Genomic DNA, 24,284 nt, shown 5'->3' with positions numbered 1-24,284 from the left:
TTTCCCCATGGTATTTCTCCCTCCCACCCCACCCCCCACTGTTCCTCTGATATTCTTGTTAACTGCTGGAAATAGCCTACCTTGCTTGTCACCATGAAAGGTTTTCCTCCTTTCCCCCCCCTGCTGCTGGTGATGGCTTATCTTAAGTGATCACTCTCCTTACAGTGTGTATGATAAACCCATTGTTTCATGTTCTCTGGGTGTGTGTATATAAATCTCTCCTCTGTTTTTTCCACCAAATGCATCCGATGAAGTGAGCTGTAGCTCACGAAAGCTTATGCTCTAATAAATTTGTTAGTCTCTAAGGTGCCACAAGTACTCCTTTTCTTTTTGCGAATACAGACTAACACGGCTGCTACTCTGAAACCTGTAATTAACTTCAGCGAGTTAAGGCTCATAACACCCTTGTGAGATAAGAAAACAGAGGCACAGAGCTCAGATGACTTTCCCAAGATCACAAAGGGAAGCAATATGTCAGAGCAGGGATTAGAACTCAGGAGCTCTCAGAGCAGTATTCACACCATGGGGCTCTCAAGCCCAGCAAAAAATAATCAATTCATTTTTTATACATTAAAATCTAATCCATGCAATTCAGAGTTCTAGAACCCCAAGGTAACAATTAGTGTGAAAGTCAATGAACCAAAGTATAATCATTACAGACCACTGAACAGTCACTAGTAGATCAGATGTATCCTGTAGCAGATATCACAAGGGAATACCTATAGCATATTTTTAATAATCACAACAGAACACTGGTTAGCTATGTTTAGAGCAGGTATCATCTTTTCAGGCCACTCCTATTTCTGATTCAAAACACTCCCTACATTTTGAGAATTAAATAAAAAGTTACAGGTAGCATAGAAATATTATTCCTTTTTATTCTATTAGGGCATGTGACATTTGCAATTAATCACACAGAAATTCATACATGACTGTAGCCAGCAGAGAAGCAGCAATGCAGTAAATCCCACCTTGCAAGCCCGGTAGAGATACTTTTTATCCTCAGTTAGGTGATAGAGAGATAAGAAGGAGTAGCCATTGCCAGCGGTCCCATGGCAGATTCCATACCCTTTCCTCAGCAAACCTCTCTGCCAGATGACGTCACTGCAGTCCACGGCATCCTTCAAATATTTATCCTCTTTAAAGGTCTATGGAATAAGAAAAACACTCAATTTCAACCAACCTACCCACCAACAGAGAAAGGGAGTGGAGAATGAGGCACGTTTAATCCATTCTCTAACTATTTATAATCCACCCATCACGGCAATAATTTTCCCTCTCTTACCAGACTGCTTCCCCTCCTGTGCAGGATAAAAGAAAATGAAGAGGACTTTATGAAACTGAAAGCATGACCAACAGAAAACACAAGATCGGGATCTTCAGTTCTAGATTCTCTCTATACATGATGAATGTGGACTTTCTCAAGAGTTCTCACTCTCCATTTTTTACTACTCCCACCCCTCCAAGTTGTGACTGCGTTTGATTTAAACTTGAATTACAAAAGGGTTATTCTAATTAGACTCGTGTAACAGATGGGGACACAAGGGGTTTCAGTCCCAACTCTTCTGCATGGTGTCATGGGAACTGCTGGCCAAGGACAGGTCCTCCCTGTTTCTACATTAAAACTGGGTCAAAGAAATGCTTTACATTTCATATTACCCAGTATGGCATTTGCCTCTTTACCAGAAGCACAACAAAGAGCGGTATATTGCCTTGACTGTAGATCATTGTTCGTACTGTAGTAGCTCTGCGAGGCACTAGCCCCATTGTGCTACGGAACATACAAGCAGTCCTCCCAGCCTGACCTTCAATTGTGTTTCAAACACAAAGAACCCACCCTTGCAGACTTTACTCACACCCAAAACGCCACCTGAAGTTAGGTAAGGTAGTCCATCAGGAAAGCGGGGTTTGAAACGTATGGTTTTCACTGAGATACCAGAGACCTGTTGTCTTAAGCAGCCAGTTTCTGCTTCTTCTCTATCTGGTCTCACTCAGATCAGCAGCAACACAAAAAAGGGATGGTTGACACACTTAGAGGTTAAAAAGCCTTGATCTGTCAGTGGCTGTCATAAAGCAAGTGCATAGTACCATTAATATGAGGTGTTTGGTTTTTTGTTTTTTTTTAAATAGTTTCATGAGCTTTGTAAAATACGACCAGCACGGCAGAGAAAACATCTCACTATCTGAACAGCTTTTCTATTATCACACAAGGACAGTCCAGTTACATGACTTAACTTGAAGGTTGGGTGATTGATACTAATTTCCAAGGAGCTACTGTCCATTACCTAAATCTCTCTTACTTTACAGTATGGAGTACGATCTGTTGACTCTCTCTTTAATTACTTTTTATATTGCTCTTTAAGAAAGGAGACTGAGAAGTAAAAAGCAGCTGATTATGTGACCTGAACAAAGACAAGGTAGGGCCAAAGAAGTGTCTGCCAACCAAAAACGTTCCTGATCCTCTCAACTCCTCAAGATATACAGCATTTTGGGCTATGAAAGCATCACATCGGGAAAGGAAAAACGGATTTCTGCAGTGTCCAGTCACCGTTCCTCTCACACTCCAGAGCATGTGCTCCTGTGGCTTCTGTTGCATTCAACACTTTAGGAGGTTTATAGTTCAATTTCAGGTAGCAGTGCATGTAATTATACAGATAACCATGAACGCTTTTCATTAGCCCACTCAGAGACCAAGCAGAGAACCTGCCAAGGCGGCTTGTCAAAAACAGGAATCAGTTTGCATAAATTTAATTAAACTGCTCGCTTACTAATGTTCTGTGACTCAGAGCTCCGGAACCTGAAAACAACAGCAGAACCAGTGAGGATACATAGGAACAAAGACTAGGTTAGTGCTAAATTACTGTGATAGGATACACATTATATTTGTCAGGCATCTGGGATCTTTGTAATCTGACATCAGCAGTAAGTGCTACATCTTAATAATACTACAATCCTTAAAGTAAAAAGTGGTTTAGAGATATTGATTTTTAAAATCAAAGGCACCTTTAACATTCTGAAGACAGACTCAAAGATTACAGACCAAGATTTCAAAACTAGGAGCCTAAAGATCAAGAATCACCTCTGTAGACATACGGACGCGTGAGGATGTGTGCACACATGTATAAGAGAAAGACTTACCTTATAAGCTTGCATTAGCATATGGATGACGCCCGGGGCACCATGGCACCAGTGGACTAGTCTATCAGTTTCATTGCTTAACGATGATGGATAGTTCCCAGATCTGAATTTTTTATGACGTACATAGTCAATGCTCGGTTTCACCAGCTCCGTCAGGGTCTCCTGATCCACATTTGAAACTGGCTAAGAACAAAATAATCACACATTAAAATGCAGTTCTTTACTCTGTCCATTCGATTTTTCATACACAAACACTCATACGTAGAAACTTCCATATACAAATCTCAAAGCTTTTTATAAGCATTTCACTAATTTACCCACACAATACCCTTATGACAAGCAGTACTGCCCCCTTTCTACAGATGGACGAATTGAGGCACGTTGGGTGACTTACATCAAGGGGACCCAAAATGACTGAGGCAGAACTGGAATAGAACACAAGTTTCAAGACTCCTAGACAACTACCAATGCCTTAACATCAAAAGAGAGCACTTAAGGAGGAAGGCGGTTTGGTTATTAATAAACACACATATTTTAAGACAAAAGATATAAAGCCCAGTATGATTTTAAAACAATGGCCTAACTACGTGCAATACATGCTTCCCTGAGGTGTGGTGTCCCTCAGAAGGCAGCTATCAGAGTACTGTTGTGGCCAATGACCCATCTTTCTCAATATTTATGAAGGTAAAGTATTTTCATCATAAATAAAGCTTCCTAAACCTATGGACAGCTGAAGAAAGTAAACAAACTGAGTGGCAGGATCTAACACAGTCAGCCCAACCATCAGTTGGGAAGAATCACATCCACAAAACAGACATCAAGGACCAGATTTTCAATATTTATTTAGGTGCCCAGTGTTGCAGATAAGTGCTTTTGAAAATTCTAGTAGGTGCATTTGCGAATCTTTAGGCACCTAAATATCTTTGATAAATCTGGCCTGAAGTATGCTATTCTTCCCCTAGATACGCCCCATGACTTTGCCTTACTGTTAATAGGATTTACATTCTTATCATAGAGGAGAACATACCCACTGAGTTGCATGCCCACTTCTAGGTGAAATGCTGATACCAGTACCTTTATACTTAATTAGTAAGTACAATACATTGTGGGGTTTGCAGGTGTTCCTAATTAACATTCGTCTCCCCTCCCACCTACTTTATGGGATTTTTCACAATAAGGCTCTACTCTTTTCCAAGCCCACATGATCTCTGAAATTCTTGAAAGCCTTGGGAGTAGCAGGGACCCAGTAATTGAGTCAGTGATAGGGACCTCATCATTCTTTTTAAATTATTGCCCACTGTGCTCAATTTTATTAGAGTGCTTCTGCAGACCTGCATTTAATAGGACCCCGCTGCAATTCACACTCCTAGAGCCAAAGGAGAAGACTTTAAACATCTAGAGCTTTCAAATATGTTCTTCTTGAAACTGCAATATCTATTTACTTGTTTTTTTCTTATGTCAGACAAGGAATGTTTACTTTGCTGGCCTAGTTAGTTATAAGTACTAAAGTCAGCTACTATGCTATCAGTGGGGGGCATTATTGTTTCAGCGGTAATCACAGGTACTTACATAAATCCATCAGCTTTCCATACAAGCACAGAAATGTAGGGCTGGAAGGGACCCCGAGAGGCCATCTAGACCAGCCCCCTGCACTGAGGCAGGACTAAATATCTCTAGACCAGTGGATCTCAACTTGTGGCCTAATCAGCACACAGCTGTGGCCCATGCAATATCCTCAGGGCTGTAACTATGGTCAGATGTGAGGGGCACTTGTCCCGGGCACTAAGCCGTCGAGGGGGTGCAAACATGGGCCCCACACTCGGACCACAACAGCAGGTGGGCAGCACAGCTGAGCTTCCTGCAGTGGAGGTAAGGTAGTGGGCATGCAGGAGGGAGGTCAGGGGCTAGAACCACAGGAGGGGGTTGCAGCTGATGCATAGGGGACTGATGGCTGGGGGAAGTCCCTGGATGGGGGGCTAGATAGTAAGGCATAGTCCCTAGGTGGGGAGCTAGGTGCATGGGAGGCAGTCCCTGGGTGCAGGGCTGGCTGCTGGAGAAGACAGTCCCTAGAGGGGCTGTTCTGCCCCAATGGGGCACCCTGTCTCTGCAGAGCAGGCATGTGTGCCAGCACACTGTTGGGGCGTCTAGATACTGGGGAGGCACTCCACACCACGCAAGCATCCCCATCTTTACAGGCAGGTTCCACAGTTGCGCTCTCCGGGTGCTCAGCTCAGCAGTAGAGCAGAAGGGAGTGGAGCAATACACCCAGCCATGCCAACCTTACAGTACATTAATTAATTTTAACAGTTAATGTTTTGACTTCTTTTGCTAATTTAAAATGCTCTTAGTAGACATTTGCGAGTGTTGAAATGAAAGGCACTGTATCAATTTGAATCATAGTGCTGTCAGATAACAAAAATACTAAACCTAATATGTGTGTGTGTGTGTGTGTGTGTGTGTATGCAGCCCACGATGCTAAACCGGTTAAAAACCAATGCTCTAGATCATGCCTGACAGGTGTCTCTCTAACCTGTTCTTTAAACTCTTCAAATGACTGTGATTTCATGATGAATTCCTGGAGAGAAAGGAAACTTTTGAGTGGAGTGGTGATTCACAACTAGATCTAGATGGTGCTGCAGTGTCACAGAAATGACTCTCCAGTCAAGAATCTTAGGGCTAATCAGTGCTTGCCACAGTTTAGAAGGCAGGAGCTCTGGTAGCTAGTGGGCCTTAGGCACAGTCTACACTACACTACAGTTAGATCGATGCAAGGCAGGTTACATCAACCTAGCTGTGCCTGTGTCTACACTTAAATTAGGTTCCCACGAATGTAAGTGCCCTGTCACACCAACTTAAGACCACCACCTCCCTGAGTAGCACAGAGCCACAGTCAATGTACTTAGGTCAATGCAGTCTGAGTGTAGACACCAAGTTACTTAAGGCAACCCTAACTATCCTCCAGTAGCTTTCCCACAATGCCCCACACTGCCCTCTCTGGTCACCATTGTGAACTCTGCTGTTGGGTCACGGAGATCGGAAACGCATTCCTTCCCCTTTAAAGCCCTATGAATTTTTGAAATTCCTTTTTGTGATTGGCAAGTACACCTAGCAGCTCTCCATTGTTATATGCAACTGCCCAGCTGACCATGCTGGCTACACACACCAGACACACACCTGGCTGGAGTAGACAGGAGATGCTGGATCTCTGGGCCTGTGAGGTGAGGAGGCTGTGCAGGCAGTTCCAAACCAGGTGCAGAAATGTCAACATCTACAAGCAGGTTGCATGGGGGAATGCAGGAGAAGGGGTCTAACGGCAGCAGTGCCGCATGAAAGCCAAGGAACTGTGGCAGGCATACCAGAAGGCCAGGGAGACCAACCATCGATCTGAGGCCAAGTTGCAGAACTGCTGCATTTACAAAGAGCTGCATGGTCATACTCAGCAGAGACCCCGCCACAGCACTGTGGATACAGCTAATGAGCCAGAGTCACAAGCCCCTGCTGTGAACAGCGAGGAGCAGGAGATGGCGGCGGATGAAGAAGAGGAGGACAGAGTATGGGGGACAGGCAATCTGTGGGGGGGATCCAGCTGTGCAGCAAGCCAGGACCTGTTTTTGACTCCACCTCAGCCCAGCCAGTCGAGCGTGGGTGAACCCGAAGCAGAGGAAGGAACCTTGGGAAGCATGTAGATATTCAGTTACAGGGAGGGCACCCCCCAAAGTAGCAGGACACATCTTTGGACCTTTCATTAATTTACTCATGCTGGAAGAGATAGTGGTACAACTGAGAGAGGTGGAGTTGCTATCTGCTTTTCATTCCTTCGAGAGTTAGGCAGGGGGCAGGCAGAGCAGTTTGTTTACGTGCACAGGGATGTCCCATGAATCCTCCAGAGAGATCTCAATGAAACTTTCATGGGGGTATTCTGCAATCCTCTGCTAAAAGTTTCTAGGGAAGGCTGCCTTCTTATGCTACTCAGTGAAAACTTTAGCAGGCACCACTGCAGTGCATGTGCTAGCAACATACACAGGGCCCAAGCAGCTTCAGGATGCCAGCCGCAGTTGTGCTCTCTACCTTTGCTACCCTCAGGAGTGAGGCATAGCTAAAATCACCACGACCTGTGCAAAACTGTGCCAGTACCCAATGCCCCTGCCCAAGGCTACTAGAATCATTCAACTGAGCAATTCCCTCATTTCCCCAACTCTCAATGGGCCACACTCACCATGGCCACTGGTGCCACGCTCAAGCAATCCCAAGCAGAACCATAGGTGCTGACTCCGTGGGTGCTCCAGTGTTAGAGCACCCACGGGGAAAAATTAGTGGGTGCTCTGCACCCACCAGCAGCCAAGCTTCCCTCCCCACCCCACCTCACCTCCTCCCGAGCGTGCCGCGTCTCTGCTCCTCCGCCTACCTCCCAGCGCTTGCCGACGCCACACAGCTGTAGCAAGCTCCGGGGAGGGAGGGGGGAGGAGTGGGAACATGGCGCGCCCAGGGGAGGGGACAGGGCCGGGGATTTGGGGAAGGAGTAGGAATGGGGCAGGGAGGGGGCAGAGTTGGGTTGGGGACTTCGGAGAAAGGGGCAGAGCTGGGGCAGCAGGAGGTCGAGCACCCACCAGCGCCAGTAGAAGTCAGTTCCTATGAGCAGAAGAGAAAATCTAGTGCTTCAAACTAAAGGGGAGCGGAAGGAGGGAGGGTGATTTCAGCCTCTTAAGTTTCGCTTTCATAGCAAATACACTGACAATAAATACCTCTGTGTGTTTTATCTGCAGCTGCTGCCATTGCAGCCTTCAGGGTCTCCCCCTCCACAGAATGCCTGGGCCAGATAAGGTGGAGAAAGGAGATGACTAAAGGTGACATGTTCAATGAGATCCCACAGGCCTGTGCTACATCAGACAGCAAGCACAGGGCCTGGAGGATGAACACTGCGAACAACCTCGAGGAGGACAGGGTAGAGAGGAGAAAGGCACAGGAAAAGGAGAGGGAGATGCACCAGGAAATAATGGGATATCTCAAGCAGAAAATATAGATGCTGTAGACCAGTGGTCACCTACCGGTTGATCGCAATCGACTGGTCGATCCTGGAGACTCTCCCAGTTGATCGCGATCTCCGGTGGTGCAGCAGAGCTGCTGCTAAGGCAGACTCTCTGCCTACCCCGGTGCCACACTACTCCCAGAAGTGGCCAGCGCAGCCCCCGGAGGGGGAGGAAAGGGTCTCCGTGCACTGCTGTTGCCTGCAAGCACTGCCCCCACAGCTCCTATTGGGCGGGAATAGGGAACTCTGGCCAATGGGAGCTGTGGGGGCGGTGCCTGCAGAAAGCGGTAGCGTGCAGAGCCACATTGGTCTCTTCCAGGAGTGGCATGGGGCCGGGGCCACCCGAGGTAAGTGCCACCCCTTTCAGTGGGCAGGTTCTGAATGGCTCTGCAACATTAAGACCAGGTATAGCATGAGTACAGCAGGCCCAGCTATGCTGGCCCAACATTTCCTCTTCCACCACCCAACCTGCAGCCTCCTGGAGCCAGCACCCCCATACCCCCTCCTACACCCAAGCTCCGAGTCCCCTCCCAGAGCCAGCACCCTATACCCCCTCCTGCACCCCAACACTCTGCCCCAGCCCGGAGCCCCCTCCTGCACCCAAACTCCCTCCCTGAGCTTGCACCCCCTGCCCCAGGCTCAGCCCAGAGCCCCCTCCCACACAGTGAACCCCTCGGGCCCCAGCCCAGAGCCCACTCCCTGTCCCGAACCCCAACCCCCTGCCCCAGCCTGGTGAAAGTGAGTGAGGGTGAGCAAGCAATGGAGACGGGGGAGATGGAGTGAGGGGGGTGGGGCCTTGGGGAAGGGGCAGGGTAGATCCTGGGTTGCCCTTAAATTCAAAAAGTGATCTTTGGCGTAAAAAGGTTGGAGACCACTACTGTAAACTCTGGTGGATCTGCATGTTCAACAATCCCATGCTCGCCTCGTCTGTAGCCCACTGAGAACTCAGTATCGGGACCTCCCTAAAAAACCCCAACATTCTATGCGGCCTTACACGTCTCGGCACTACCCTTACCACTCCACCCTGGGGAACATTAAAAAAATCACAGCTTCACATATACCAACCCTGGCTTTCACAGGTCAGTGTATGTGTAGCTGGAATGGATGTGAATGTTACTTCCCCTTCATAAGTTCTGTTCTCTAAATGTATTAAGTTTTACTATGTTTTTAATACATTTGTTTTTAAATTGCCTGGGATGTTTTTGCACTGAATTTGTTACAGAATAATTCTGTTATTTAGAACATAATTCATCTTTATTAGTTCACAACATATGCGGATGGTGCTCATCAATTCTGAAAGCAACCAGCTACCTGTTACTGCACAGTGTCACTTAACGCACAAGATCATTCACACAAAAAAATTAATAGGTGCACGGATAATGCTATGTCTCTACATGTACAGCTATCACCACACAATACATACCGCGCCAAAAAAGAGCAGGGCCAGGTAGAGCACACTACCACCACACACACTACTCTGGCTCACTATTAAAATGGTCTTTCAAAGCCTCCCTGAGACATACAAGCTCAACATTGAGCTCTTCTAATAGTCCTTGTATCTGGCTGTTCAAATTCAGCAGAGAGCTGCTCCACCTCTGCCCTCCACCCCTGTGGAAACTTTCCCCCCTTTCCTTCACAGATCTGATGCAGGACACAGCAGGCAGCTGTAACTACTGGGATTTTTTCTCACTGGAGGTTCCATCTTGTGAGTAAACAATGCCAGGGTCCCTTCAAACAACCAAAGGCACATTCAGCTGTCATTCTGCACCTGCTGAGCCAATAGCAGAAGCTTTACTTGGTAGTGTCGAGGTGGCCGATGTACAGCTTGATGAGCCAGGGCAGCAAGGAGTAGGCTGGGTTACCCAGGATCACTATAGGCATTTCAACACTGCCAATGGTAATCCACCAGTCGGGGGGTGGGGGGGGGGGATAGGAAAAAAAGTCCCTTCTTATAGCTTTGTGAACAGTACTGTATTCTTAACAATGCGAGCATTGTGCACCTTCCCTGACCAGCCAGAGTCAGAGAAGCATCCCTGGTGATCCACCAGCACTGGCATAACAGTAGAAAAGTAGCCCTTTCTGTTAATGTACTCTGTGGCAAAGTGGTCTGGTGTCAAAATAGTGATATGTATTCTGTTTATCGCTCTATCGCAGTTCGGGAACCCCACTGCTGCAAATCCATCCACTATGTCCTGCACATTGCCAAGAGTCACAGTCCTGCGTAGCAGCAGACAATTAAGAGCCCTGCACACCTGCAGGACCACGGCCTCCATGATGGATTTCCCAACTCCAAATTGATTCCCAGCTGACAAATAGCAATCTGGCGTTTTAAGTTTCCACTGTGCAATCACCACCTGTTTCTCCACTCTCAGTGCAGCTCTCATTTTGGTGTTGCTGAGCAGGGGGGAGGAGGAAAACTCTGTACACACATCCAGGAATATGGCCTTGCTTATCCGAAAGTTCTGTGCCTCTGCTCATCATCCCAAACCTGTATTATGATGTGATTCCACTAGCCAGTGCTTGTTTCTCAGGCCCAGAAGCGGTGTTCCACCGTGAATCCCACCAACAACCTGGAATTGGTTCTGCCATTTCCCATAGCAATATGTCCTCCAAGGAATCATCATGTTCCCCACGGCTCTGCAAATACTGTGGGATTGTTCGCCCTGTGCTTGCAACACTCATGACAATAGTGCAGAGTTGTGCAGGCTCCATGTTTTTGCCAGAGATGACGGACATCGAGGATAGCCATGCCGATTTGCGGGATTTTGGGGGGGGGGGGGAACAACCCAAAAAAGTGCAAAAATTATGATAATACAGATGACTTTATGGGATGAAGACAGTTGCAAACTGGGAAGTTGACCTCATGCTCCCAGTCACCCTGGCACAACTTGTTTCAGCCCCATCATGCATTACGAAAGCTTCCCAAAAGATAGTGCACTGTATGGTGAAGAGTTACACACTGGAATACTTATGGTGCACTGCACTCTGCATAGATACAAGCTCTCTTGGTGAGTACACAGCACGCTGACACAAGGAGTCAACCATGCACATGCACAAGCGATGTGGCTTACTGCGGTGGCTGTAAGTTGCTAATAGAGACATTGCCTTAGACACACAGCCTCAAGTTGTGCACAGGAGTGTAGCCACTGGACCACCTTCTGACTGTGCCAGCAGTGTGTAGTCCTTGTGCCACCCGAGTGCAATTGTATTCAGTCCTCATGCAGGGATACACCTGCAGAGTGAGACTATTTATACCTTTCTTTCCTGGCTTGTGCTCCCATTTAGGTCTGTGCAAAATCAAGTCCTTTAATTTAAGTTGACCTTTCTTTTAAAGTTAAGAGCCAGTGATAGGGACATGTGTTTCTATTGAATGTTGTTTCACTCAGACCAGAATAATGGCAGCAAGCTAATAACTGGAAAGAATTACTGTCCTTTAGTACAGATACAGCAGGAACTAAAAAATGTATCAGCAGAGCCCTCTATGGTAGACACAACATATGCTGATAGGAGTTTCCCTGTTGGTATAGTAACACCACCTCACCAAACAACATTTGCTATTCCAACTGAAGCACTCTTCTGTTGGCACAGTTGTGTCTGTACTGGGGGCTTCACTGGCTCAGCAATGCTGGCTACAGGGCATTGTCTTTCCAGGCTTCTAAACAACACAGCTATGCCAACAGAACTCTGTAGTATAGACCTTGCCTGAGATCATAAGCTCTTTGGGAGAGGGATTGTATTTTTGTTCTGTATTTGGACAGGACCAAGCAAAATGGGTCAACACAAATAATAAATAGAGTAGTTATTAAATACACAAACTTACTAATTAGCTAAGAACTGTTAGATGGAGGGAAAGAGGTTTATTTAAATTATTAGAGGAGGAGACTTGGCCTTGAGATTCCTGGCTCAGATCTGCCCCAGCTCACTGTTACTTAACACTGCTGTGTCTTGGTTCATCCAGCTATAAGGAGGTATAATACTTACTAACCTCACAGTGGTGTTGCAAGGAACAGTTTGTAAGGGCTAGAGATCCTCAGATCACAGGCAGTATGTACAAAGTAGGATTATAATTAAAGAAATAAACTCCCAAGTTCTTTGCCAAAAAGTTCTCCTAGTATTGGCAAAAGCCCACATATCTTGTTCCCTCTGAAGGAAGTGACTCAACTCTGAGTGAGTCACAACGTTTAATGGACAATGAAAAGGCATAAATCTAATAATGTATAAGTAAGTTTTGTGGTAATTGTCAAAAGCAGCAATCTTACAGAGGAAGAAATTACAATTCTGCCTAGATTTATGATCAGAATGGTTGCCACTTATAACCAGCAGAGACAAAATTATTTCTGTTAATTAACCACCTGAAACAGCAAAGAAAGAGGAAAGGGTTGGAAAGAGGTGGTGATTTTCCTAAGGGAGGGAATGTTATCAGGAAGGTCAATTGGGGACAGGGGAAGAAAAGAGGAGCAAGAAAAGATGAGGATTCTCGAGGAGGAAAAGTGGGAGGTCAAGGAGAGGGTACAGTAAATTATGGCACTCAGACTGAAAGGCAGCAAATTCCTTGCACTTGCCAGGGAAAAGGGTGCTCTTCATGAGCAAATAAGAAACTTGATATTACCCGAGGCAGAACAAAGACTGCCAGCACCTTTGGAAAGTAGAGCGTAGAGGATACATTAGACTTTGCAGCCCAACAGCCACAATGTTGTACAATGACATTTGCTGAAATTATTTCCAGATCTCATCACTAATATGAAGATGAGGCATGTTCTGCTTACCTTCAAATGTCAGCTTCGCCTTTGAGAGTCACTGTGGGACCTGGGAGGGATGGCATTTGAGGTGCAGGAAAGAGGTGAAAGTACAGAGGACTGCACGTTGGTTAAGAACAACAGGCAGGGCAGAGTTGTGGGCAACAACCCAAGGGAGTGGGGAACATCAGAATAAACCGGGCTAGAAATCAACAGGATAAAGGTGCTTGAGACAATGTAAAAAGAAAAGGAGTACTTGTGGCACCTTAGAGACTAACAAATTTATTAGAGCATAAGCTTTCGTGAGCTACAGCTCACTTCGAAAGCTTATGCTCAAATAAATTTGTTAGTCTCTAAGGTGCCACAAGTACTCCTTTTCTTTTTGCGAATACAGACTAACACGGCTGCTACTCTGAAACCTGAGACAATGTAGTTTTCTGGAGTTGGGAGATGGTGGAAAATACATTCAAAGTGGTTGGTGTAGGCGACATCAGGGAAAAGGGAACGGAGCCATTTCTGATGGCAAGATCAATGCTGTGAATAGGAAAACAGGTGAGAGAAATGATAACTGAAGATTAAGAGCCAATAGACAAGTTGGAAGAGTGATGGTCAAGAGGGTCCTTTAACACGCACAATGAAGCCCTCAATAAGGTTCAGACTTTACTAAGTTTTAGGGACCATTATGTTAAGTGAATGAAACTAACTACTTTTTCATACAAAAGAACCTTACCTTGGAACACTAGTTTACCTACCTGCATTAGCATGTAATAGATCCCAGCCACGCCGTGGGCTGCTCCAATGTATTGCTTCCTGTGCCATTGGTACAACAGAGGGCAGCGTTCAGTCTTACGTTCCTCCTTTGAAAAGTTTTTACCCGACTCGATAATGGCATCTACCACCTAATGTTGAAATAGAACACACACTTGCCATTAATATCGCTTTCATTTATTCAGAGAGGACTATTTTACAAAGAATTGTAAGACAACACTAGAGAAATGTATTCAAGAATGAGGCAATATACAGGTCTACCTCTGCACTACAAAATATCCTATTTCCTTATCCCATCAAGACTTGAGTGTCAGAAAAACTGTAATTTTTCTGTACAATAAAAAGCTCTAACCTTAATTTGCGCTCCCTCCCTTGTGCATGTGTATTATAATACAGTCTTTAATTACACAGTCGCATACTATTTTTGCCAAAGGAACCCTGCCTCATTTGGTGTACAGGACAAACCTGCGCTGAGATCAACAGGGTTGTGTAATGAAGGAGGCTGTTGTGTGTAGGTCACCTGCCTCATTGGTTGCAGAAGTGGGAAGGTGTGTAGTGAATGAGGCAGGGGATGCAGAATCAGAAAGGATGGGCACAAGATTAAGTCAGTTGAATGCAGTCCTAAAGAATTGTCTTCTAACCCTTAACTAAGACAGACGACCTTAATTCTGGCATTTCCTAGCTTTGAGTGCCTGAATTTGAAACCGCGATGTTCTTTTAACATAGCTTGTGTGTGTGTGTGTAATTTCCTAGGCTTTTTTTGTTTTTTAAATAAAACTGGGGGTAGGGAGGGGATTCTATCATGTGGCATCATACTGATACCCACGTGGTTCATCACCAGGGTTGGAATCTTTAGAGCCAACACATAGACCTCTGCCCCTTGAGCTAAGGGAATAACTGATAGCAGCAGTAGATGTGAGGGAGAAGACTTTTGCCAGTGGGTTTCAGACACATTTCCTGACAACAAAGGAATGGGGAGACTCAAGAATACTCGGTTCCGTTCCAGACTTTGGAGGGCTATGTTCTGTAGTAGGCACAAACTTTTCTGGTAATTTCCCACCCTGACCCCAGCATGTCCCCTTCTGCTCAGTCCCCTCCAACCAGTCCCACCCTGGCTCCTTATTCAGTCCCAGATTTCTCGCCAGTGAGTCCCAGTTTCCGCCTCCCGTTTCCTTATCTGATCAGTCTCTCCCCCTCAATGTGGCCTCTAGTCCCCCCGCCTGCTCCCACTGGGCTCTTCACCCAATCTCAGTGCCTCAGCATCTGCACTCAGGTCATCGCCAGCTAGTCCTAGTTCTCCTCCCACACTCCAGTTCCTCAGCACGTCTCCCCTCCACCCGCCCCTTCTTTCCCACTGGTTCTCAGTCCCAGCTCCTCCCCCAATCTCAGTCTCTCCCCTACATATACTGGCTCCCAAATTTTCACAGGGATTACAAAAGGCACATCCCTGAAACAAAGGCCACCCCACCTGCCAAATTTCAAGTCCCTGCTCCAAAGCATGGAAGCACTAGAGCTTTTCAAAGAATTAACCTTACAATTAAGATTTTGTTTAAAAGTATAAAATTTTAAAAGTTGAGTTGTATACTTAAGTATTGCTTTTGCTGCAGAAGAATTCACAAATTCTATATCCTCTTTCCTTTCATTGCATCTAGTTTTACTACTGTTTACATGGATTACTAAAGAAACAAGTTAGACTGACAAGTGAAGTCCTTCATGGGTAAGAGCTAAACAGAGAGGATCTGTTTCTGACCTCACGTTGGTACAAGTTAGGAGTAACTATACTGAAGTTATAAGAGGTTAAATAAAAGCAGAATCGGGTCCCAAGTGTTTCTCCTCACTAAACTACCCTGTGAACTCTATTTTGCAGGTTAGATGAAAGTTTACTTCATATTTTTTTTCCCTATATTTGAAGTGAAGAGACAGATATGATTCCACCTCAAAGACACCATAGTACCTGGCAACATGAAGTTTCCTACCTCTTTGATAACAGATTGAGGTACAGTGTCTGGACCAATTTCTGTATTCAAATAGAGCAAAGCATATAGGTAACCTGCTCTGCCATAAAGAAGCTCATCTGGAAGTTCAGAGTCTGTGCTTATGACCGTTCTCTGGAGCTGCAAAAGCCTGGGTCAAAAAACAAAAAGAAAAGAAAAACTGTACCTTCTCCTTCAGACATACTAGAATTCTCCTTCTGTGTACAGTATGCTACCCAATCCAGTCAAGAGGTAATGAGAGCTTGCAAAAAAATGCTTCACGCATTTTGGTTTTGGCTCAGGAAATAAAATCAGGTTTTTTTAACCTTTCTCCTATGGTAGTTTTGATTACTTAATAATGCTTTGTGCAATCATAGCATTTTTCATCTGCAGGTCCCAAACTGAAGGTGGGGGAAGTATTATATCCCCATTTCAGATGGGGAAACTGAGGCTCAGAACCATTAAATGACTTGCCCAAGGTCACAACACAAGACAGTGGCAGGTTCAGAAACAGAACGCAAAATCTCCAGACTTTCAGCTTTGTGCTCAATCCACTAGCCCACAGTGGCCTCTAAAATCATCTGCAGTTTACCGAGCTGCTGCACTTTAAAAAGTTTCATACACTACAAAAACCATTACATTTCGACAACCCTTTCAGCAATGGATCTCTAAACTCTTGACAAAGAATAATTCACCTTACAGCACCCTTGGGAGGTAGTCAAGTACTCGATAGCAAACTGAGGCACTGAGCGCAACTTGCCAGAGGTCACATGGCAAATAAGTGGCAGAGGTCGGAATACAACCCAGGAGATTTTACTGGCTCCGATTTGGGAATAAAATTTGCCGTTACCAGACAACTAGACCATCTTGGGCCTTTGACACTCTAAAATCCCAACTTCAATGTTCCTGATGACTGAAATAATTTACAAAAGGATTGCTTAAAATTTCAAATAGCCACCAACTGAAGGGCCAAACTGTGAAATTCTAATAAAAAAGTCTCTGGGAATTTTGCCTGAATAAGAATCTCAGGATTTGGCTCATCATTTGTAGGTTAAAAAAAATGCAGCATCAAATGCTTGACAAGGACTTGCTATTTAACGGAAGTGCTTTGTTTGACGTTAGGGATTTTTTTTTTTTTTTAAAGGGGGCCAGATTGACAGCCCCGGGGAGCGAAACCCTCAATCCACCCACAAAAACAGGTACAACATGGGGAAACAGCAGCAGCAGCAGCACATGTGTCAATCCTGAAATGGGAGAGGGATGATCAGTTTCCGTGCCAGCTCAATCCGGTCTCCTCCGTAGAATTGCTGAGTTGAAACTGTGCGTGCGGGTGTTTGATTTGAACAGGACCAGCTGTCCCCGGATTTAGACCAAAACCTCAATTCACATAGTTATCAAAGGTGGTTGTGGGCTATTAGCCTGTGCTGGATGTGAACCAGTGATTTGAAAGGCTCTTGCTTTGGTCTCACTACTAACACTACAAACTATCCATTTGCAAAAAAGGGCTTTAATTATTAACACTCTTTGACATATCATTGATATATCAGACTTAAGACTCATATTAAACAGTTTTCTTTTTAAAAATTGCAAATATTAAATTTGAGCATGAAAATGTGTTCATATCACACCACTGCATGACCAGCTGCAAGGAAAAAACTGAAGACGAAAGGCAAAACAAAAATCATAGATCGTTGTACTATTCATACTATACCAGTCACTTGGATATCTGAGTGTATATATATACACACACACTCACCCCCTTAAAAAAAAGGGAACACCTAAAACTAATTACATTTTCATGTTTCCTCCTGAAGATAATTTTGAAGCAAAGGCTAATTAGAAAAGCTACTGCTCTTAATCTTATTTCACAGAGACGTTATTTTCATGCTTTGTGAAAACAGTGTTACTACAATTGCATCCAGAAGGGTATCTGACAATAAGATATACTCTAACATAAGAGCTGTCTGTTTTAAACAAGCAAACGGATATTCATATCAAAGCAGCAGCAGAAATTAATCTCGTTAGGATCCTGGATAAGGAAGAGACCGATTAAACTTCTAAATATAAAACTGTATTGGAAATACCAAAGTGGAGCCAGTCCTCAAGAGTTAATCTGCAAATTCTAGTACAGTAGGGTATACAGGCAGAATGCTAACAGGTGCAGTTGTGGTGCAGAATGAAAATTGCACCGCACACCGGTTTTTATAATCCCCAGTGGGACATCAAGGATTCGAAAGCCTCCAAAAAGGCTCTGAATCAAAATTTCCCAGGACACGGGTATAAAAGTAAGACATCTGTTTGATGAAAAGCAAGAGCAAGTTTCCCAAGCCAGCCTTTAAATTTTAAGGAGCTATTGAAATATGAAACCTCTGGCAGTCACTTATTAAAATACTGGTCTTTGATCATATATAAAGGGATCCTTAGTAAATTTGTAGCCTTTTCCACTATCACCAGACACTTACTTCGTGATGCACTCCTTAGATTCACTGTCAATCTTTAGTTTATGGTACACTACTGCCCCGACTGCCAAGGGTCCAGCATCACCACAGAGAAAAGTAACCCTTCGTCCATTCAGATTACGAAGTATTCTCTTCACATAATCCAGGGATCGCTGCAAGTACTTCTGGTCTTTTGTGACGCGGTATAGTTGTAGGTATAAAAGAGCTATGCCTAGAACAACCATCGACAAACAAAAACAGAACAAGATGATATTTCCTTTTCTTTCCACTTAAATGGCATTTTTTCAATTACCTGTTTCTCCTTCCCTCTGAATCAGTGCATCAAAATGTTAGCAGATACCTGTGCTGTTAACAAGATGTAAAATCAAGGCTCTGCCCACTAGTATCCGTTACAGATCCCAAGGAGAGAGCAAAAGGCATCAACAATGCCCGGTGTCCTGATGTTTCAATTTGGATAACTACAATGGCCTAAAAAATTTATTTATTTATTGTTTAAAAGGCTAGAACTCCACTAGTCACCCAATTTCCAGAGAGTCAATAATCAGCACTTTTGAAGAATTTAGGCTCAATATGCCTGTGTATATACAAATACAGTACACACATTATATGATAAAATGAATCCTTCATTGCATATATAATTTATTTTAAAGAGAGCCCTCTGATGCACTCTTTGGCTGTTATGAAATGTCAAGTGTTCAGCTGTCAACGCTGTATAAGACTTACATATATTCCATCGTCAGACAACTTAAAAGAACTATCATTAAAGTGCTTTAAATGTAACTACAGATTTTTTCATCCTGTTCCGAAGAAGTCTTCTACTGGAATAGCAACATAAAGGCGCTGAGCTGCACTGCTGTTTGAACTTAGAAAAAAAAACATTTATATGAGCAAAAATAGGACCATGGGTGAAATTCAGTGCAAGGCCCACTTAAACCCCATACAGAAGCTGCACTGGGGGGATACCAGTGGAATGGCTGTACGGGGTGCCTGCACATCCCCTATCCACCATGGAAAGGTTCTCCGTAACATCCCTGAATAAGCTGGCATAGAAGACCACAATGAGGGTGGGCTTCAGAACAACATTTACATTGATTCAGTGGCCCCAGTACCTCCAAGCAGTTGGAGCAGAGGGCCTGTGGCTACTATCCCAGCCCATGTGCTAGAATAGTAGCATTGGGAGTGGGGGAGGGGGGGCACTGTACTGCATCCCTGCACTCTGGCCCAGTGTTGTGGGGACTGATTGGGTTTCTACAACCAACCACTCTTCTCTTCATACATAGAGCCCAAATACTTGGGCTTTATGAAGAGGGAGTGGATTTTAAAATCACAGGGCCCAGGTCTGCAAACCCTTACTTGTTTATTAGCCCTTACAATGGATTCACTGAGATTACCTGAATAATTAAGTACAACTCACAGGAACAAGGGTGTGCAGGATCTGGCCCTAATATGTTGCCAACTCTTACATGAGTTTCATGTTACTTGCATCTCTTCATTATTAGGCACCAACATCACACCCTATACATCACAAGATTTTAAACAAGCTTTTTGCAAGGTGCATTTACTGTTAACCATTTATGCTATTTGTTTACTCTTGGCACTTGTCTCAGCTTGCGCAGAGAAACCAGAATGGTCATTTTCAGTGTTGGTGTCACTTTCTTGTTTTCATATGCTGGCACAATGCTGCAGGAAAATGGTTACGTTTGGGGAAAATCCTTTTTTGCTGTAGTATTTAAAAACAAAGTAATGGGAAACCTTCCTTCTCAGATTAGATTTTGTAAAAGCTTAAAATAAATAAATAACTAAATCTACATTTTGGGTTACCGCAGTTGACAGGCCCTTTCAGAATGGCAAAAAAATACCTTTCATTATATCGCAATATCCAACTATCTTGTCGTTCCAGCTCATGAGGGGTTTGTTTCTTTTATTCTAGGACTCATTTTATCACACTTGAGTTGTTTAGTCATAACAGCTCTCTCGTCAATCACTGAATGTCAGAACACTGTTCTACTAGATTTCTTTTAAAACGTTAGTGTGAAAATTGTCTGCTTTCACTCAAGCGACACAAAATTACTCCCATTTTTACACTTTAAAATAAACTCATACAAGCTGTCAGTTGTCTACAACTTCTCCACACATGCACCCACAGCACCATCTGTACAGAACATTCAGCTTCCCTCCTAGGACCATCGGGAAGAAAGAAAAGTAAAGTGCTGCACCTACATGTCCAGAATTAAACCTGAACGTGGGCAAATCCTCTCTCAGATTTACCACTGGAGAGGTTTTCCCAATCCAACCTTTCATGTACCCACATGACATGAAGGTAACAGAATGAATCCTCACCGAAAAAACTGCAAACATGCTGCACTAAAAGCATTACTGTCCGCAGATTGATCTGGGCAGGGCACGAAGAGTGATCCCACTGTAGAAAGAACTTGTTGAACTTATGGTATGTCTACACAGCATTTTGGCTTGAGCCTCCCAACTGGGATCGATGGGAGGGCTAGCAGGGCTTGCACTAGTGCTTTAAAACTAGCTGTGTAGACAGCACTTTGAAGTTGCAGCTCAGGCTGGAGATGGGGCTCTGAAGCCTAGGGTGGGGTGTAAATGCAGAGCCTGAGCTCCAGCTTGAGCCGCGACTTCAAAGCTGTCTACATGGCAATTTTTAGAGCAATAGCGTGAGCCCTGTTCCCACTCACTCCAAAACACCATGCAGACATACCCAAAGAGGCCACGACTGAGAACTCTTCTGGCAACTAGAAGAGCTATATCTGGATTAACTAGAACAATCAACCCTGATGACTGCGTTCTTTGCCACGAGGATCAGGCTGGCTAATTCACATTTGGTCCTTGCACTTGCATAGCACTTTTCATTTTCAAAGCGCTTCAAAACATTCACTTATCAATTCCCATGACACTCATTCAGCCATTTGTCCAGCTCCACACAGAAAAGTGTGGAAGACAGAGCAAGAATTCCAGAGTCCGGGGTGCAAAAACACACCACTCTATCACCCTCTTGGTTTTAGAGTTGTTTTGCCATCAGCCAAATCATGAAACACAATTCAACTTAGTGGACGAAGGTGAAAATATTCTATGTCAGTAAAACATTTTTAAAACAAAAAAAATGTGAACTCATCTTCGAAGATGAAATGCATTTGCAGTCAGACTCTTCAAGTACAGAAATCAATTTTCTCTCTTAGGGCCAGATACAACGTCCATTAAATTCAATGGGCACCCTTCCACTAATATTGACAGACAAGGGACCCAGACCCGCATAGAATATGCCCTGCACAGACCTACCATAAGATTATGATGCAATTGCCATTTCTGTCAGAACACAAAACCCTCACACCGGAATGGAAACCATCAGGGGCCCCAATAAGTCAATTAATTGAAAGTGTTCTATTTAGATCCCAGACTTCTCACCTGTCCAGCCAGTATATGCAGAGCAGTCATGTGGGTCTGCTGTCTTTAGCCCCTCTTCCATTTGCTGCAGCAGGTCTCTGATTTTACTCTGGATCCGTCTTGTGAAATGAGAACGGATCTGAAACCAGGACAGAGAAATTTAAGGAGAGGGAGGAAAAGAATTCAAACTGACTTGGAAAAATCAAGCCTGCTGCTTGCGAAATTTTTCTAATGCTTTAGCCAATTAGACTGTACATAGCACATAAGCAGTGGGAGCTGGTCCTTAGTGTCCTCATGCAGTTTTATAGGCCTTAGCCTAAGAGGAAAAACATTTTTATCTAGTCACGCTTGCATATGAATATTAAAATAAAGTTCTTTCAGCTGCCCTTCATGTAAATGTAAAGAATTATATGGATGCCATAATATTAATAGCATTTGTTTTTAATAATAACCCTATGAACGTATATGCTGCCTTTCATCTGAGGCCAGGTCTACACTATAAACTTACATCAGTATAACTACATCGCTCCAGGTTGTGAAAAAGCCACACCCTTGAGCAACGCAGTTATACCAACCTAGCCCCTGGTGTAGACAACTCTATGTCGACAGGAGGGCTTCTCTCATCAATACAGATTCGGTCTCTTGCAGAGGTGGATTAACTATGCTAATAGGAGAAGTTCTGCTGTTGGCATAGTAGCATCTTCACTGAAAAGGTGCAGCTGTGCCACTACAGTGTTTTAAGTGTAGACCTGCCCTGAGGATCTTAAAGCACTAAACAAACCTAACACTACTCCTGTGAGGTAGGTAAAAAGTATATTCAATTTAAAAGTGGGTAAATAAAATTAAACAGAGAATTTGCCCGTAGCACCCAAGAAGCCAGTACTCTACTCCAAGTCTGTGCCCATCATCAGCTAGTGTGGCAGAGTGAATTCAAATATGAACAGAACCGCTGATTACCAGGTCCCTGCTCTAATCATTAGGTAATACTGCCTTCATGGATTGAACTAGTGTGCCAGAAATGGTTGACTGGGAAAAATAAAGGTGCATAATGGAAGAGATGAGAGTGGAGGCTTTAGTTAAATGATCTATTTTAATGAAATGCTCAAATAGCTCAGAAATTGTCCTCATTCCCATTCCTGTTAATAATAAACACCACACACAACAACAATTAAAAAAACCTCCTCTCCTGGTCTAAAATCCTGATTATTCCATGAAAGATAAATCTGTAGGAAATTCATATTTTTCTTCACTCCCACCCTAACAAAATTTGATTTTATATATATGTCATGTATGGGGGTGTTGTTAAAGGCAACTTTAATAAAATATGAAAAGGTTGAAACAAATTAATAAAAAAAGCAAAGAAGTTGTGTGAAAGCAGCCATTACAACTCAGCTCACACTATCATGGCTAAGTGCAAGATCAATGGATAGGATTTTCAGTTTCTGGAGTTTATTTTTAGGCAGATTGCAAATCATTAAATGTAATACAACTTCTCGGGTGAGTACAGCTGCTCATGCGTTTGCACGATCAAATCTTGTGTGCACAAAACATATAGGGTGGTAGTTTTACTGTAAGGGGTATAGTCTTCTGTACGAATCCCTGTGTAGTATGTTCATTACAATTGCTTTATCATAACTTTCCAGGCACTTAGTGCATGACTGGTTTTATTTTTGATTAGGGAAGCTACATGCAGATATGATGCAGTATAATCTGGGATCCTGCATTATCACCACCATTTACTCTATCACTAATGGTATACAAGAAGATACATTATGGAGTACTGCCACAGTTCACAGGTAATAGAATAACCAATTATTTATAAAGTACTGCCCTATTGACTTCCATGGGGACTACTTCGGTAAGTAAAGTTATTCATAGTTTCCACATTCAAAAGGTGAACACTAAGCTTCCTATAAAAACGTACTTTTATAATACAAATTCTTTTGGCGATTTTTTTCCTCATCGAACATTAACCCCCTCCCACAATTGTTACAAATAGTACATAAATTTGGATCTTCAAATAATATAAAGTACAACTGTCCATTTTCGAGGGGGGAAAAAGAAATTGATAATCCTTCCAATCTTTGATTATGGACAATTTATTTCACTGACAAGTCTTTATTGTGTTCTTACCAGACAATCTGGTAGATCAGTACTTCACTGCAATGGTTCAGACAGTATGCCACTCAAAAAAATTTGAGAAGGGACTTTCATTTTAACTTCCCCAGAAAGAACAAAAGAGCTAGCATAGTATGGTAGATTGGTTTCTTCTCTCCAGACTATCCTAGCAATTTAGGAGAGAGCTCTAAGAACATGAGAGCTAGTATAGCTTTCACAGTTGCTAAAACCAATAAGCACAAGTTAGTAGCCTCCAGTATCTAGAAGAGATACATAACTAATTCAGCTAGTTGTTAGCTCAGCTCATTGTTTGTTAAAATGTTTAACCATTTCAACAATTCTTGGTCTCCCTATTGTTTAGCTTTTTTAATTGGCAACTGAAATAAAACAGATGGTGGAAGGCTGTTAATATTCAAGTGTCCACCTGACACCATTTGCAATTCTCCATTGCAAGAGGAGATTAGTTCATTAAGGTGACAGATTTTTGCTCAACTATAACACATGAAAAATGAGGACTGGGGGAGGACTTCAGTAAAATTAGTGAAAAAAAGAGAGGCCTGCATGCAATCACAAAGTTAAGTACTCCAAATATATGGCCCTTAGTATCGCTGTTCACACAATCGGTACGTTCAGTGGATTTCAAGCATTCATTTTACAGATACAG

General features: G+C 43.7%; 1 protein-coding gene across 1 annotated transcript in view; it reads right to left on the bottom strand.

Annotated features, from left to right (window-relative positions):
* The window catches only part of LANCL2 (LanC like 2), a 52,522-nt gene that overhangs the window by 10,729 nt on the left and 17,509 nt on the right, over positions 1–24,284 (bottom strand). Inside the window, exons 2-7 of the mRNA XM_038392789.2 lie at positions 21,524–21,641; positions 18,104–18,311; positions 15,645–15,792; positions 13,653–13,799; positions 3,139–3,321; positions 972–1,148 (exon numbers count right to left, since the gene is read on the bottom strand). Coding sequence (XP_038248717.1) covers positions 972–1,148; positions 3,139–3,321; positions 13,653–13,799; positions 15,645–15,792; positions 18,104–18,311; positions 21,524–21,641 — 981 coding nt within the window. The remainder of the gene's footprint in view (positions 1–971; positions 1,149–3,138; positions 3,322–13,652; positions 13,800–15,644; positions 15,793–18,103; positions 18,312–21,523; positions 21,642–24,284) is intronic.

This window comes from Dermochelys coriacea, chromosome 2 (genome assembly GCF_009764565.3).
Source record: "Dermochelys coriacea isolate rDerCor1 chromosome 2, rDerCor1.pri.v4, whole genome shotgun sequence".
NCBI lineage: Eukaryota > Metazoa > Chordata > Testudines > Dermochelyidae > Dermochelys > Dermochelys coriacea.
Note: the sequence above shows the minus strand (reverse complement) of the source record. Positions and strands in the feature narration are given on the sequence as shown.